This window comes from Suhomyces tanzawaensis (genome assembly GCF_001661415.1).
Source record: "Suhomyces tanzawaensis NRRL Y-17324 unplaced genomic scaffold CANTAscaffold_5, whole genome shotgun sequence".
NCBI classification, from domain to species: domain Eukaryota; kingdom Fungi; phylum Ascomycota; class Pichiomycetes; order Serinales; family Debaryomycetaceae; genus Suhomyces; species Suhomyces tanzawaensis.
This window is the reverse complement of record NW_017963640.1, coordinates 1,151,829-1,166,645: the sequence shown is the minus strand read 5'-3', so window position 1 is coordinate 1,166,645 and position 14,817 is coordinate 1,151,829. Positions and strand designations below refer to the sequence as shown.

The 14,817-nt window shown below is 47.7% G+C and overlaps 6 protein-coding genes across 6 annotated transcripts; 2 read left to right on the top strand and 4 right to left on the bottom strand.

Moving 5' to 3' along the window:
- Positions 1-14: 14 nt before the first annotated feature.
- Positions 15-989, bottom strand: CANTADRAFT_68353 (TFIIH complex serine/threonine-protein kinase subunit; the record flags this gene model as incomplete). The annotated part of the gene is made up of 1 exon (XM_020210979.1): positions 15-989. One exon carries the CDS (start codon positions 987-989, stop codon positions 15-17), a length of 975 nt encoding a protein of 324 aa, XP_020063889.1.
- Positions 990-1,513: 524 nt separating this feature from the next.
- On the bottom strand, positions 1,514-4,591 carry CANTADRAFT_53184 (uncharacterized protein; the record flags this gene model as incomplete). The annotated part of the gene is made up of 2 exons (XM_020210174.1): positions 1,514-3,439; positions 3,500-4,591. The coding sequence occupies 2 exons, from the start codon at positions 4,589-4,591 to the stop codon at positions 1,514-1,516; spliced, it is 3,018 nt and encodes a 1,005-aa protein (XP_020063888.1).
- Positions 4,592-5,551: 960 nt separating this feature from the next.
- CCT3 (chaperonin-containing T-complex subunit) lies at positions 5,552-7,132 on the bottom strand (the record flags this gene model as incomplete). The annotated part of the gene is made up of 1 exon (XM_020206865.1): positions 5,552-7,132. One exon carries the CDS (start codon positions 7,130-7,132, stop codon positions 5,552-5,554), a length of 1,581 nt encoding a protein of 526 aa, XP_020063887.1.
- A 369-nt stretch (positions 7,133-7,501) lies between these two features.
- On the top strand, positions 7,502-9,787 carry TIP20 (Tip20p; the record flags this gene model as incomplete). The annotated part of the gene is made up of 1 exon (XM_020210117.1): positions 7,502-9,787. One exon carries the CDS (start codon positions 7,502-7,504, stop codon positions 9,785-9,787), a length of 2,286 nt encoding a protein of 761 aa, XP_020063886.1.
- Positions 9,788-10,660: 873 nt separating this feature from the next.
- Positions 10,661-12,179, top strand: DUN1 (serine/threonine protein kinase; the record flags this gene model as incomplete). Its single annotated transcript, XM_020211058.1, has 2 exons — positions 10,661-10,681; positions 10,725-12,179. 2 exons carry the CDS (start codon positions 10,661-10,663, stop codon positions 12,177-12,179), a joined length of 1,476 nt encoding a protein of 491 aa, XP_020063885.1.
- A 631-nt stretch (positions 12,180-12,810) lies between these two features.
- Positions 12,811-13,947, bottom strand: CANTADRAFT_22721 (uncharacterized protein; the record flags this gene model as incomplete). The annotated part of the gene is made up of 1 exon (XM_020206864.1): positions 12,811-13,947. One exon carries the CDS (start codon positions 13,945-13,947, stop codon positions 12,811-12,813), a length of 1,137 nt encoding a protein of 378 aa, XP_020063884.1.
- Positions 13,948-14,817: the final 870 nt, after the last annotated feature.

The following is a 14,817-nucleotide window of genomic DNA, read 5'->3' as shown; positions in this document are numbered from 1 at the left end:
ATCTTGGCTCGCTGTTACACCTTGAAGCGTTTATTCATCTCGTCATCTTCCTCCTTGACTCTCTTTTCTTTCTTTTTAGGAAGGTCTTCTGGTTCCGTTGGTCTGGGAGACTCCAAAAAGAACTCGTGCAGCAAAGCTTGCGTCAGATCGCATCTTCTGCTTGGATCCAACTGTGTCATAGATATCAAAAGGTCCAAGGACTTTTCAGTCGCGGCACTGAACCGATTTCTCAACTCTTGTCTGGAAGGGGGAGGATACACTCTCAAGGCATTGTACTGCGGCAACATAGAAACGTTAGGCCATATCTGCTCTGTGGGTGTTCCCAATGCTCTGAATGTAACGTCGAGCTGGTCCACATCATCTTTTCCTGGCAAGTATGGAGTTCTCAACATCAATTCGGCAAAGATTATACCCACAGACCACATATCCACCGCAGGCGTATAATGCTTTGCTCCAAATAAAAGCTCGGGTGCTCTGTACCATCTGGTGACCACATTGGAGGTCAAGTCCTCATTGGCATTGCCCAAGGACCTCGCCAAACCGAAATCCGCAATCTTTAATTGCCCATCAGGGGCCAACAACAAGTTATTGGGCTTCAAGTCTCGGTGCAAGATGAAGTTCCGGTGACAGTGGTGTATTCCCCTGAGGGTCATCAATAACCACGACTTGATATCAGCAGACTTGAACACCACAGAGGTGTCTTTGATCAACACCTCTAGATCGCAAGGCAAGAACTCCAACACGAGGTTCAAGTTGTTGGTTGCAGAGAACACATCCACGAGCTCAATGACGTTCGGATGCTTGAGCTCTTGGAGATACTTGACTTCTCTTATGGCAGACATATCCAACCCGTCCTTGAACATCCCCGTCTTGATCTCTTTGATGGCGATTTTTCTGTTGGACGAGATTTGCGTGCCAAGGTACACCACGGCATAGGTACCTTCACCGACCTTTTTCGACTTGGAGTACTTGAGGGGGGCGGTGGTCATCTGGTTCTTGTTTCCTTATAGTAGTAGCTACATTTGAGCATAGATAGATGAGCGCGTGACATTTGGCACGTGATATCCATTGGTACAGTTCTCCAGGTTGTGGTGAAGTAGGATGATTTAGGGGTCTAAGAGCTGATTGGATGAGGCTCTTATACAAGCAGAAGTAGGCTAATATTATACTTCATCAGTGAAGAATTATTGGCGAAGAAAAAATTTAGTTTTATCTGTCTTTTAATTTGAACACCTCCATAGAATTGATATATCTGATATTTCTGCTAGGCCTGGAAAACTAACAAATGAGAACTATCTTCACCAATTTCATAACTGTTTCAACAAAACAGTCAGCTTCCAGTTCATCATGATTCACTTAATTTTATTGCATAAATACAGTAGTGAGCTCTACTTATCTGGAATTCTACAATGCCAATAGTATTAATGCAGTGTATTCAATGACTAAATCTAAAAGCAAACGTGCAATGAAAAAAATGATGGACAGAGTCAAGATAGTTTACAGAATCGGATCTTCAATTGACTGTTCCGCTAACACAGTCCCATTGGGCAAACACATACCAACTGTTTCCGCTGTCGCCAATAACCAATCCCCTGTATAAGCCGACTTCTTGACACTTTATATTACTTTCGTAAGACCCAAATGGCTTGCTTGGGTCGCTCTTCAACAATTTGAAGTACTTTCCAGAGGGAGACTCAATGACAATCTTGAAATCCCGGTTCATGATAGCCGAGGAAGTATTCAAGCCAGTTGAAGGATGTTGTAAAATCTCAAAGTTGTAAGAGTTTTTAACCACAATTTTATTAGTTTGTGGACTTTTGATGTAAAGGTCATTATTCTGACTTTGAACTGTTGGGAACCTGGGAACGAATTTACATGGCTTATAATCACCAGTATGATAAAGTGGAATAACAACCGACAATTCATGGATATTGTCAAAATGCTTTTGTAAGCCCTTGGGGCCAGAAAAGATTTGCAAAACACCGATAGATTCGTTTTCAGGTAAAATAGCCTTGATCTTGGCTATTCTCCTATTATTGATCCACTTGATCTGACATAAGCTCAACTCATTCGTGGTAACCTTTGTTGTCTTGATTAAACTGAACAATTCCACGTCTGTTGGAACCTCCAATTCCAATTCGAAAAACTCCGAATCTTTCAATCTTGTCAAGGCATTGTTGAAATTTCTAAAAGATAAGTCACTCTTGTAAAAGCCCGAGTATACCCTGGGCAAGTAGAATGTGACATTTTGGTCAATAGGAGGAATAACATGTTGTAAATCGATAATTGAAGGAATATGCGTGGAAACCATATAGAGAGGTTTGGCAAGGAAATAAAACTCATTGAAATCGTTTGGATGGTCTCTAATGTTACAGACATTACCATTTTTGAAACAAAACAAATCAACCATGTAGAACTGTTGCTCGTGCAATACAGACAACCAACAATGGTTTATGATATAGTGCTCATTGTGATAAAACTCGTTTGGTTTCTTCCAAAACCCAAGAACTAGCTCTGAAGGAATTCTCAATGCATCCAATATCTTCTTGAAAAGATAATTGAGTTGATAGATCGTAGCTTCACCCTTGACAAGCACTTCGTTTAGCTTGGGCTTTGTCTGGGAAATTTGGCTAGCCTCCTCAATGATATTGAACTTGCACATATGGATCAAAACACATCTGAGTTGGTGTAATTTGGAGGAGTTGAATTTTACACTGATGTCCGAAATCAATTCGTTCAAATCGGATGCGGTAGCATAATTGCTCATAAAGTTGTAGATCTTCAGGAAACCACGTCCAAAGTCGGCTTTCAAAGCTTCGATTTGGTCATCTGTCTCTTGGTGATCTTGGCCTTCGTCCTCACCAATAATTTCATTGGTGTTAATCTCGGAGATGTAATCCAAGGGCTTGATGACCAATTTTCCTTCTTCCTTCACAATTCTCCGAGTTCTCAACTGCTTGTCATGCGAGGTAAGTGAGTTCATTCTGTTGATGTCAAACTTAAGGGTGGCCCAGTCAATTTCCTCATCCTGCTGGAACTTGCGCTCGATGAGGTTCGGCTCGGAGCCCTTTTTGGAGGTCAAGAATTTTTTGAAGATGTTTGGTTGCTTCTTCTTGTCTTGGAATACCGAGTCAACCAACTGCTGTTTGTTTTCGTCGTCCAACGACAATCCCTTGAGACGATCCTGGTGCGCCTGCATCTCAGCCTTCATTTCCTTCTCATATTTATGTCTGATAAACGAGCCGGCGCTGGTGGCACTGAGCTCCGACAAATTCAACACGTCGCTCTGCAAGGACTTGATCGAGTTCTTGAGCTCTTCCTGCTGGGCCGTGGACAACTTGAATATTTCCTCATCGGTCAACGGCACCCTGCTATGGCTTCCTCCCGAGAATCTGAAGTCGTCGGCATCAAATGGGACTCTGCTGGTGACAAATTTCGACTGGCTAGAGTGGGGATCCCCGTTGGCACCAGAAATGTTGGCATTGATGGGTTTTCCGACTTTAATGTTATCCAAATCGTCCTGGTAGCCAAACGATTTGATGGGGGTGGTGTGTTTTGGAGGCGGAGGAGGAGGCGGTGAGGGGCTGCGCTTGCCCAACTCGTAGTCGTCGTCCTCGTCGGACACTGTCAATTTTTTGCCAAGGTCTTCCCGCGAATGGTAGTTCTTCTTGGACGACAAGATATCCTCGCTGACGTAGCTGGAGTTGGAAGACGGGTCGTAGGGTTCGTACTTCTTCTGGGGGGTGGTGACCTGCTTGGAGCGTCGCTTGTGGGTGGATCTCTCCAACTGCTTGAGCTGGTGCAATTCCAACTCCAACTGGGCTCTTTTGCGTGCGATCTCGTCCAAATCGTCCTCCTCACCACGACGACGTTCTGGCGAGAAGCTCTCCACAGTGTGGTTGTTGAACAAGCCCTTGGAGCCTCCGATGGCAGAGACGTCGTTGTAGGAGGCCGACTTGTGGTAGGCAGGCTCGTAGGCCTGCGAGTGGGGCCGTGAGCTGCGCAGCCCCCGTTTGTCGCCTGCCGCCACCTTCTTGACCTGGTAGCTATGCTGGTGCTGGAGCAGCTTGAAGTTCTCGATCTCGCGCTCGCGCTCCCGGGCGAGCTCGCGAGAAACCTCTTCCTGGTGCTGGTAGCTATGCTTATGCTTGGGGTGGTTGGTGGACGACACCAACTTGTTTGCCGAGCGTCCCTTCTTGGCGATGGTGCGACGATCGTCATAGCTGGTATCGTAGTCGTCGTAGTCGAACGACTGATCCGCGTAGGGAGTCCGTTTGGGTGACAGCTTGGAGAAGTAGTGGGTAGGTGTGTTGGAGCGCAGGTCCTTGACGGGAGTGCCCTGCTTGGGAGTGTGGATCAGCAAGTTGGAGGTGGAATGGGGCAAGGAGGCTGGGGTTTCGGGAAGAACCTCCACGTAGTCTTTGGGGAAGATACCCTCTGCGTTGTTACGACGCAAGCGTCCAGACCACCAGCTCTCGTCCACGATGGAGAACACCTCGATGACTTCGTTTTCCATGAATCCCAAGTCGCCGTCTTCCTCTCCAGGCCACGAGACGATGGTCTTGGCCTTGAAGGGGGGATGGAGTGGCATGGGGGATAAGTTGCAGGGAACGAGTAAAGCAGGAGTAGAAGGAGTAAATGGTCCTAGTTGTATAGCTCTGGGAAAGTAGTAAGGCAGTAAATGGACCTAGCGGTCTAGTTGTCTAGTAGCTCTGGTCAGCAGTGGGCTAGTTGTCCTAGTCAGTAGTGGTTTAGTCCAGTAGTGCTCCAGTTGTCCTAGAACAGACAGTAAGGCCTTGGTAGAACACGAGTCAGTGGTTCTGGTCAGTAAGCTCCAGTAACAGACAGTGAGGCTTCAGTCAGATCTCGAGTCGGTGGTTCTGGTCAGTGGATTCTAGTCAGTAGGCTCCTAATAGATGTTCCTAGTAGTGCTGCTCTTACTGCGTAGATGCTCCAGTAGTCCTTGTAGTCCTTCTAGATGGTCTAATGGTAGTGAATTGCTGACAGTTGCTAATGGTGTGCTGGTGTGAAACTGCAGGTATGTCTTTTGGTGATATCCAGTCGTTAATCTGCCAGTGAATCTGCAAAATTCCAGTGATGCCAGCGTTAGTTGGACTGCCGTGGCTGATACGTCTTGAATGGCCTGCCGGGTGTATTTCTGGTCTATCCTGGCAGTGGTGGTAAAATCTTTCAGATCCAAACGCTACTACCAGCCGCCCGATCGGGAAGGAGGTAAACAGCGGTGCAGACGGCTGTGTACAGGAGAATTGCCTACAACGGATAACGGATAGATTGACATAGATTGGCTAGCTAAGGGGGGATGGTTGCAGCACCTGATGTATGGCTACAGTTGGTGCTGTGGTGGAGCACCTGGTGGCTGGTGTGGGTGCACCTGGTGGAGGATTCTTGTAGCGTGGTGTTTCACGCACTGGCGTCGCCGTTTCACGCGCTAGCCTCGCTGCGCCAGCCTCGCTATTTCACTAGCCTCGCTGCGCGAGCCTCCCACCACCCTCGCTATTTAAGGGCAGGCGTCGCTATTCCCGCTACCCCACTAGCCCTGGCGCACACCACTCACAATGTCGTCCACCCGCAAGAGCAAACACGCACTCTCAATCCCAGTCTTGATCGACTGCTGCTTGATCACCTCAGGCTCCCAGATCCCGTACTCGTTCATGTCCACCACCTTGCCCAAGTCGCCATCAATGCCAAAAGTGTGCTCGCCCTGAGCATGCTTGGCCCGCAACTGCGACAAGATCCGGATGGGATTTCCACCGCAGTTCTGGATCAAAGTGCGTGGAATCACCTCGAACGCATCGGCCACGGCCTGGTATGGCCACTGGGCCACGCCCTCGATGGACTTGGCCTTCTCGGCCAACCGCACGCTCACAGCCATCTCGGTGGCTCCACCTCCTGGCGACAATGAAGGCTCGAACATCACGTTTCTGGTCACTGCCATGGCATCGTGCAAGTTACGCTCGATTTCGTTGAGAATGTCCTTGGAGGGTCCTCTCAACACCACCGTGCACGCCTGCGGCTGCTGGCACTCCACCAAGTACGAGAAGTACTCGTCGCCAATCAACTCCACCTTGAACTTGCCACAACGCGTACCTATGTCGGACTCCTTCAAGTCTTCGATGCGGTTGACGATGGTGGCGCCGGTAGCACGCGCAATTCTGTTGTTGTCACTCTTCTTGACTCTTCTCAACGCAGTCACGCCTCCCTTCAACAAGTAGTGCTGGGCCAAGTCGCTGACACCCTTCTCGGTCAACACCAAGTCGGGCTTGAACTCGAGGAGCTGCTCGCAGATCAACTTGACCTGCTCCTCCTCGATCTGCAATATTCTGTTCCAGTCCTCTTCCTTGGTGATCTCAATGTTGGTCTGCGACTCACCCTTCTTGTACTCCAAAGGACAGTCCAACAAGATGATACGCGGGTTCTCGATGTAGCGTCTCATCTTGGGGTGGGTCACGTCCTTGTTCAACAAGATGCCGTCCAACACCTCGCTGTCGGTGACCTCGCCACCAGGTATCTTCTCGATCCGGACGTATCTCTTGACGTCGATCTCCTTGTAGTCGCCATTCTGCACCATCACCGTTTTCACCGCCTTCAACGACAACTCGCACATCTTTTCTGACCACTTGTGCACGTATTTGGTGCCAATGGACGCCTTGATCAACTTGAGCATGGCGGCCTCGTTCTCGATGTCCACGGGAACAGACACCTGGTGGATGATTTCCAAGGCGTCGCTCAACGCTCTCTTCAATGCCTGGATGATGATCACCGGATGTATGTTCTTTTCGATGTAGGGAAACGTCTGGGCCAAGATCTCTCCTGCCAAGATGATCACGGTGGTGGTTCCGTCGCCGACCTCTTCGTCCTGGGTTCTGCTCAATTCGATCATCGACTTGGCGGCTGGGTGAGAGACGTCGATTTCACGCAAGATCGCGTGTCCGTCGTTGGTAAGCACGATTCCTCCCATTGGGTCCAAGAGCATCTTCAACATGGCCTTGGGGCCCAAACACGTTCTGATGATGTCTGCCACCGCCTTGGCGGCGGTGATATTGGAGATCTGGGCCTGGCGCCCGGTCTGCCTCTCGGTAGACGTGTTCATATAAACGACAGGTGCCTGCATTGTGGTGAAGAATAGTGTAGTACGCCGTCGCTTGAAATTTTTTATGATTTTTGTGAGGACTGGCGGAGTGCAGGTTAGCGGGGCGTGGTGGGAGAGAGCCAGGAGGATAACGGAGCGAATTCGGGCTAAAACACTATACACAATGTGCGTGCGTGTTAATGCGTGGGAAGTTGTGTTGTTGGCACACCTGCGGTGGCGCCAGCCTTTCTACGGCCCGTTTCAACTACCCGTTGGTGGTGTTCCCACTGGGCGCCCCAACCAGCAAACGGCGCAGTCTGCGGGTTGCACCCACAACCCGCAATATCTACCAGTCAAATCCACGTCACGACACCATCTCCATCCCAGCACTTACCAGCCCTCTGCGTTGCCATGTCGGACTACATCAACAGCCATGTCACCGAAATAGAAGACTTGAGCGAATTGTCCCTTCGGATCGCAGAACTCGAGCAATTGAAGCAGAGAATCGCTGCCACGGCCCAGTCCAAAGTCACCACCGACGACACCCACAACGACTTGGATTCGGCCCACGCTGAATCGTGCGCCCACAAGATCACCAGCGTGTTGAGCTATGCGTTGGATGAGGGAAATCACCACGAACTTCTTGCCAATTTGGAGGGTTTGAAGCAGGAGTTCGGACACTTGGAAGTGATCCGCCAGTTGACCACTCTCTTGGATGCAAAGCGCGAGAAAACCAAGGCGATCCAGTTGATTGAAGCAGCTAGGCTGATCGAAAGCCAGCTTCAGCCTGACATGAGTGTTCTGGATTTGAAGTTGTATGCCCAAAAAACAAAAGAAATCGATGACGGCAGCACTTTGGCCTCTGAGGTGGTCCAAATCCTTAATCTCGCCCTCCAGCAGATTGTCGACCAAAAGAGAGCACTCTTGGAAGTGAAACTAACTGAACTCAACGAGAAAAGTGGGTGGTATAGCAACCAACCAGCCAAAAGCCCTGAAACCTTCTTCGATCTTCCTGAATGCATAGGAGAATTGATTGAGCTACAGGCCATTATGAATTTTCCCGTGTATCCTGACTCTTGGTGGGCAGTAGATGTAATGTTGAAGCCTGTGGTTACCAGATTCAACTTTCACTACAACAATAATAAAGAGACGAACAATATATCTAAACCTGAGTGGGCACTTGCTTTCGTGAGCCTGTTTTTGGACAACAAGGCTGGAGTATTAGACTCGCATTTTGGAGAAGTGTTCAACAGAATCAACAAGTTCGTCTTGTTTGAGGTCATCACCGGGATATTGAAGCCGTTGAGATTGAAAATAGTAAGCATGGAAAAGTCATTACATAAGATTGCCTCCTCTGATACGGCCTCTTCGGATGACTACGAAAGATGTGGCAGATTGTTGACCCATTTGATTTATGAAGTCGCTGCATTTGACCAGAAAATCAGAAATCAATTTCATTACAATCCATACACAGAGGATGTGAACCAAGCACCTAAGAAAAAATGGGCTGGCCTTGCTGGTGATATCTTCCACAACCAAGATGCTGACAGTTCTTCCGTCAAAACCTGGCTCAATTTTGAGAATCAATTGGCAAACAAAACGTTCCAAAGTGAAATAATAAATTCGAAACAAGCTCTCAGCATAGATTATGACTACAGGGGCGCCAACGATGAGGAAAACCTGGAAACTACTCTCAAACCAACCTATTCTGCATATGCCTTGGTGAAGTTAATGGATACGCTCACTAGCCATTTCCAAACCTTGGGAATCGTCAAGTATCAATTGAAGTTTGTGTCAGGTGTACAATTGACCATGATAGATAAGTATTGTGAACATCTTGGTGGTTTGTTCAAGACCTTGTCGGAGACCTACAGTCAAAGTAAGATGATGGGCTTGATTCCAGGTGGCTTGTCTTCCGATAATAAAGCTCCTACCGAGAACAATACAGTTGTTGGATTGAAATCATTGCAAGGGTTTACTGAAATATATTGCCTGGCGAAGTTTATTCTGAACGCATTAGAAAAATGGAGTCTTGACCTTATATTTGTTCAGTTATGGAATGCATTCAAATCCGCCAGCTCCAAGTCTCAAAAGGAAGATCTGTCTATTTTCGACAGCGCCTTGAAACAGTACGACCAATTGACCACCAAGGTATTGAAGAAGATCGAGGAGTTCTTCAAGAAGGAAATTAGGGCTTCATTGAAGATCTACGTGAATTCCAGCAGGTGGGATATTCCTGAGACAGATGACGCCGAAGCTTCTAATGACTTGGGGCCTTTAGTGACTGTCGTTCCTAAGTACTTGAAATTCTTGGAGAAAAGCGTGTCTCAATATGATTACCACTTGATATCGGACCAGGTTGTCTCGCTTATCTCGAACATATTGTATGAGTATATCATCACCAATCACCAATTCACCAAGGCAGGAATCTCGCAGTTTGCTGTTGACGTAGACTACATTGTTTCTCAGCTCCACAGTGTCTTATACCTTGACCAGCACAGAGGGTATAGCAATGACGAAAACCCTGACTTTTTGAGGTTGAAGCAATCCATTCAATTTCTTACTGATATTGATGCGCAATCGGCTGAGATCTACAAAAAGAGCTACGATTTCGGCGCCTTGCGGAAGAAACATGGAACGTCCTTGTCTGCATTGAGCAATTCAGATATCAGTGACTTGTTGTTGAGAATTTTGTGAGGGGGTTGGTCCTTGTTTATAGAACAATTTATGTCTTGATGTGATTCCTATTTGTGAGAGATTGTAATGATATTCAATTCCTATATAACCTTTGGTTAAGAGTAGAGCTTAATAGTAGCGGAACCGACACATTCGAAATTTCCAGCAAAATATCGTATTTTGTACTATTTTTTTTGAAGTGACTAGATATTCCTAATTGAGCCCGGAGAGTGCAAAATTCCTCTCTACAAATCACATATGAGCTTCGATCTTTTCAAAATGTATTAAATGTTGTATGGAAAGGTTACAAAAAAATTGATTGCGAAGATATACTCAAATTCGCATCAAGAGTGGCTGCGAAAATGTCTCAAGAGCTAGTCCCGGGTACGACAAAACGTCTATGCCACTCCTGAAACATCCACAAGGAATATTGAGAAGAAACCGTCAAATGCAAGACTCAATGCAAAATCTGCTTTTGGCAGGAATGCTTGAGAGGAATAATTTCTTGCGTATAACAATAGAGAAGACCATGCGATTACTAGGGAGCTAGCTAAACCACAGAAGGGATTGAAGCTTGGGGAGAAAGCGAAGTACTGAAATCACCACTGGGGCCCCATCCACTCTTGCGGCGACTGCAGTGCTCAGATTATTATTGAATTTTATGAAATTCGTAATTAGGCACTTCAAGTCACACCACAATTGTGGTAATAACTTCGTGAAAACTCACACAGAAGAGCACTATTTTACTAAGTATAGACATCAATGCAATTCACCCAGCAACTCCTTCACTCCAGTGTATTTCAGCCAACTACTCCATCCATTTTCAACCAAACACCCGAACGCGGTCACGTGCAGCTCCATAAAAACACTCCAACCGTTGTTTATCCTCCACCAATGTCTCTATCTCGAAAAAGAGTACGTATCCTCCCTCAAGCCACGAATGCCTTGCTAACCCCAGATCTTATCGTTCTCTGAAAATGCCCCCAAGCGCCAGGTCAGACGCTACGAAAACATCGCCAGACTCTACTCGACACGCTCAGGCCAGTCCCACATCGTCATCCCCAGAAAACCTACGGGAGTAGTGATAGGAAGGAGCAGTCTGTGTGACATCAAGATTGTTGGAAGCGACGTGTCGTCCAAACACTGCCAGTTGACACTCACTATCAACAACAGCCAAGAACACCTCTACATCACTGATCTCAGTTCGAATGGGCTCTACATCAACGATGAACTCTGCGGCAAAGGCACCAACACGCTCTTGAAAAGTGGCGACAAGGTGGGCTTTGCCAAAACAGGCGGCCAATTCATCTTTCGGTACTCGTTCGACGAAGAAGAAGGCACTGTCAAGACACACAAGCGAACGTTCTTCGACGACTATATTCTCGGGAACCAGCTCGGATCAGGACACTACGCCGTGGTCAAGGAGGCTCGTGACAGAACCACGGGAGATATCGTGGCGGTAAAGGTTTTCCACCCCAATAAGTCGTCCAATGGCGACACCAACGACGCCAAGTTGCAGCAAGAAATGAACTTGTTGTTGTCTATCAACCACCCCAACATCGTCAAGTTCATCTCCCACTACATCGAGCCCCTCAACCAGAACACGGTGTCCACCTACTTGGTGCTAGAAAAGATGAACAACGGAGAATTGTTCCAGAGAATCGTCAACAAACTGAAGCTCAGACAAGACGAGACCAAAGCCATCTTCAAGCAGTTGTTGTCAGGCGTCCATTATTTGCATGAGAACAATATCATCCACAGAGACATCAAGCCTGAGAATATCTTGCTTGATGTGACCCCCAGAACATCGCTGAACGAAAAGCAAACCGGTCCGTGGGACGATCACGAATACGATGTTAAGGTCAAGATCGCTGATTTTGGGTTGGCAAAATTCATTGGGGAATTGAAATTTACCAATACGCTCTGTGGAACTCCAGCGTACGTTGCTCCGGAAATCTTGCTTAATGACCGCAATTACTCCACCAAGGTGGACTTGTGGCTGGCGGGGGTTTTATTATACGTGTGCTTGTGTGGGTTTCCCCCTTTCAGTGACGAATTGGCTCCTCCAAACATGAAAGACCAGATCTTGCAAGGAAAGTACGCATTTTACTCGCCTTACTGGGACGATATCAGCGATTCTGCTCTCGATCTCATCTCCAACTTGTTGGTGGTGGACGCTCGAGACCGTTTTGACATTGTTCGGACCTGCCACCATTTCTGGTTCGGTGAAGCAGACCAACAGGTGCGAGCAGTGAGTGACACAGAAGAGCAGGATATGGAGGAGGATGTACCTAGTCAATCGTCGAGCCAAGTAAAGAGACAGGTATTGAGGTCGAATACCCAGCCAATGACATTGAAGGAGCGATTTACATCTGAGTTGAATTTCGGATACGATCGTTCTTCAATTTTATGAGCGGAGTAAGATATTAAAGGAGAAAAAACAATGAAGTGGTACAATTCCGAAGCCTACTCGATCAAAGGGAAGTGGCAATTAATGATGAATTTTCCGAGCCTACAATTATTCGACACCCACTAAGTTCACCAGAGCATTATTCTGGCATTGTTGGACAATCTTCTTCAGTGGAGGAGCCATCCAGACTCGCAATAAGTTGAGCTGATATGTATTATACCAATTTATAGACATTAGTAGAAGCTCATCTATATACACTAAAATACATGATGACTGAATGAGCAGCAAAAGACGAGAATCGGAGAATCAAATGGTTAAATGCAAGTAATTGGACAAGAAGGTTCAATAGGAATCATCCTTGATGACTCAGTGATTATGGTGGTAAAGATTATAGCCAAATGAAAACTGACTTAATCTTCGGATAAACGATGATTGAGCGTTTCAAATTGCCTACCATGACTTTTTTTGTGTTCACCTCATGAGAGTCATTCACGACAACAGTACTGTCCTGATACTCCCACTGAAGCAGGAGTAACATTGCGTTTAGTCAAAAATACCTTCTTGTACCAAAATGATTAAAAATGCCCAGACTGTTCCAGATTTCATCCTTTACCGCCTCTTTCTGGACATCACTCTATGCGATCATGGTGGCCAACTGGGCGAGCTCGCCGGTTCTGGTCTCAAAGAACACTCGCAACAATCCCTCAGTCACCGCCATGGATTCCTCGATCTCCTTGGGCACCTTACGTCTTTCTCTCCTTACCTTGGCAATTTTCTCTTGCACGTCTTTGATCTGGGTCAAGATGGCGTATGCCGACTTGTAGTCTTTCATTTTCAAGTAGCAGTCGAACTGGCCAATCATACAGGCGATATCGTTGGACGACTCCACCCCCAACTTGAACCACTCGATGCTGGTGTGGTAGTTTTGGAACACATTCATCTCGAGGAACCCCAACGACGAGAAACTCTCCTTGAGCCCCCTACTGGCACTGATCTCGAAGTGGTACCGCGACGACAAAGGGTTGGTGTCCACGTAGAGCTGGCCCAAGTAGTAGTGGGCTTTGATGGTGAACTCGTCCAACTCGCCCACTCTTATACTCTTCTCGAAGTAGGTTCTGGCAAGGCCAAGGTCGGGAGTTTGGGCATAGCTGAAGTGGTAGAGCCCAAGGTTGGAGTACACCTGGCTGGCTGCCACAGTGTCAGGCTCAAGCTGGGTGAACTGGACCCAGTAGGGCTCAGCCTGGTTGTAGTATCCTCTTTTGAACGCCAAATCGCCTGCCATTTTGAACACCAACGGGTGTTGCAAATCGGTGAGTTTCTTGATGAGCTCGTTGGCGTACTGGAAGTCTTCCTTGGAGACTGTGGGGTCACCACGGAGCTTCTTCTCCACAGTCTCGAACGCGAGAATGGCGATAGCGTCGTTGTCGCCAAGCTCTGCTGCCTGTTCTGTGAGTTCGTTCTCGAGTGCCACAAGGTGGTTGTTGATGGTGTTGGTGGTCTTGCGGATGGTTGCTAGAACGTTCTTGAAAGTCATCAAGTCACTTGGCTGGACGTTCTTGGGAAGTGTGATGTTTTCTGGGGTCGCCAAGTTGGAATAAACTGTCTGGAGGATGGGCATCATCTTCTTGTAGGAAAGCGAGCTGTTGTTGTCGAAAAGAATCTTGTTGAAGGTCCGTTTTTTGGGTAGGAGTGAGAGGAGGTCTGGACGGGCGGCCGTGGACGCCCATCGTACGGCTAGGCGGGGCTGGAGGGGCCTGGTGGAGGAGAACATGTGGCGGTAAGGTGGAGGAGGAAAATGGGCTCATAGGTCATGTGAGGAGAGACCCGTGATACTGAAACGTGATCTTCGTCACGTGATCGATACCCTCCGATAAGCCGGTGGCTGGGCCCTTGTGGCGAGTAGATCGCCGTAGATACGCCCGATTGGGGCAACAATAACGATTGTTCGAGTTCCTGCCGATCCCAGCGTGTTTGCATGCCCGGAAGGTGCCTCCACATGGCGGTGATGGTGCTCGTAGGGATGTCTCAACTATTGAGCAAGGAGGTTCTCAGGAAGTATGCAATCAAGATCCAGTAAGGTTTCAGGCGGATATGGGCTCATGGCATGCACGCGGCCGAGCCGCCCGCCAACAGCAAGCAAATAAGCCACGATTATGAAGGGCAAGCAGGGAGTGGAATAAGCGAGAAATCACAGACATTGATAGGCAGCGATGTAATGATGACAAATTGCGAGATAATGGGGCGGGAGCGGTTGCAAAGGGTAGTTGGGGAGATCCGCCTCGGATGGGATGGAACGGTGGTTCTCCGCCTCGAATGCAAAAGGACGGAAGTGATGAGCTAAAATGGGCAGAGATGGCAGGATAGCGGGCCAGTTGAAGGCTAATTAAGACGCTAGGGGGGCTGTAATGGCAGGTTAGAGCCTAGATGGCTAATTAGCTTCCAATGGACAGGCTAATGTACGTGAAGTAAGGATGTACATTCCATCATACTAAGATAACATTAAAATACGAGTCAATTAGCGTATATTAATTGTATTGGGGTTGTAGGAAGCCAAACTGGCACGGCAAATGTAGCGGTGGCTGCACGATGAACACCTGAACCCAAAGCATGGTGCAATGGATGAATTTAATAGGGAGAATTC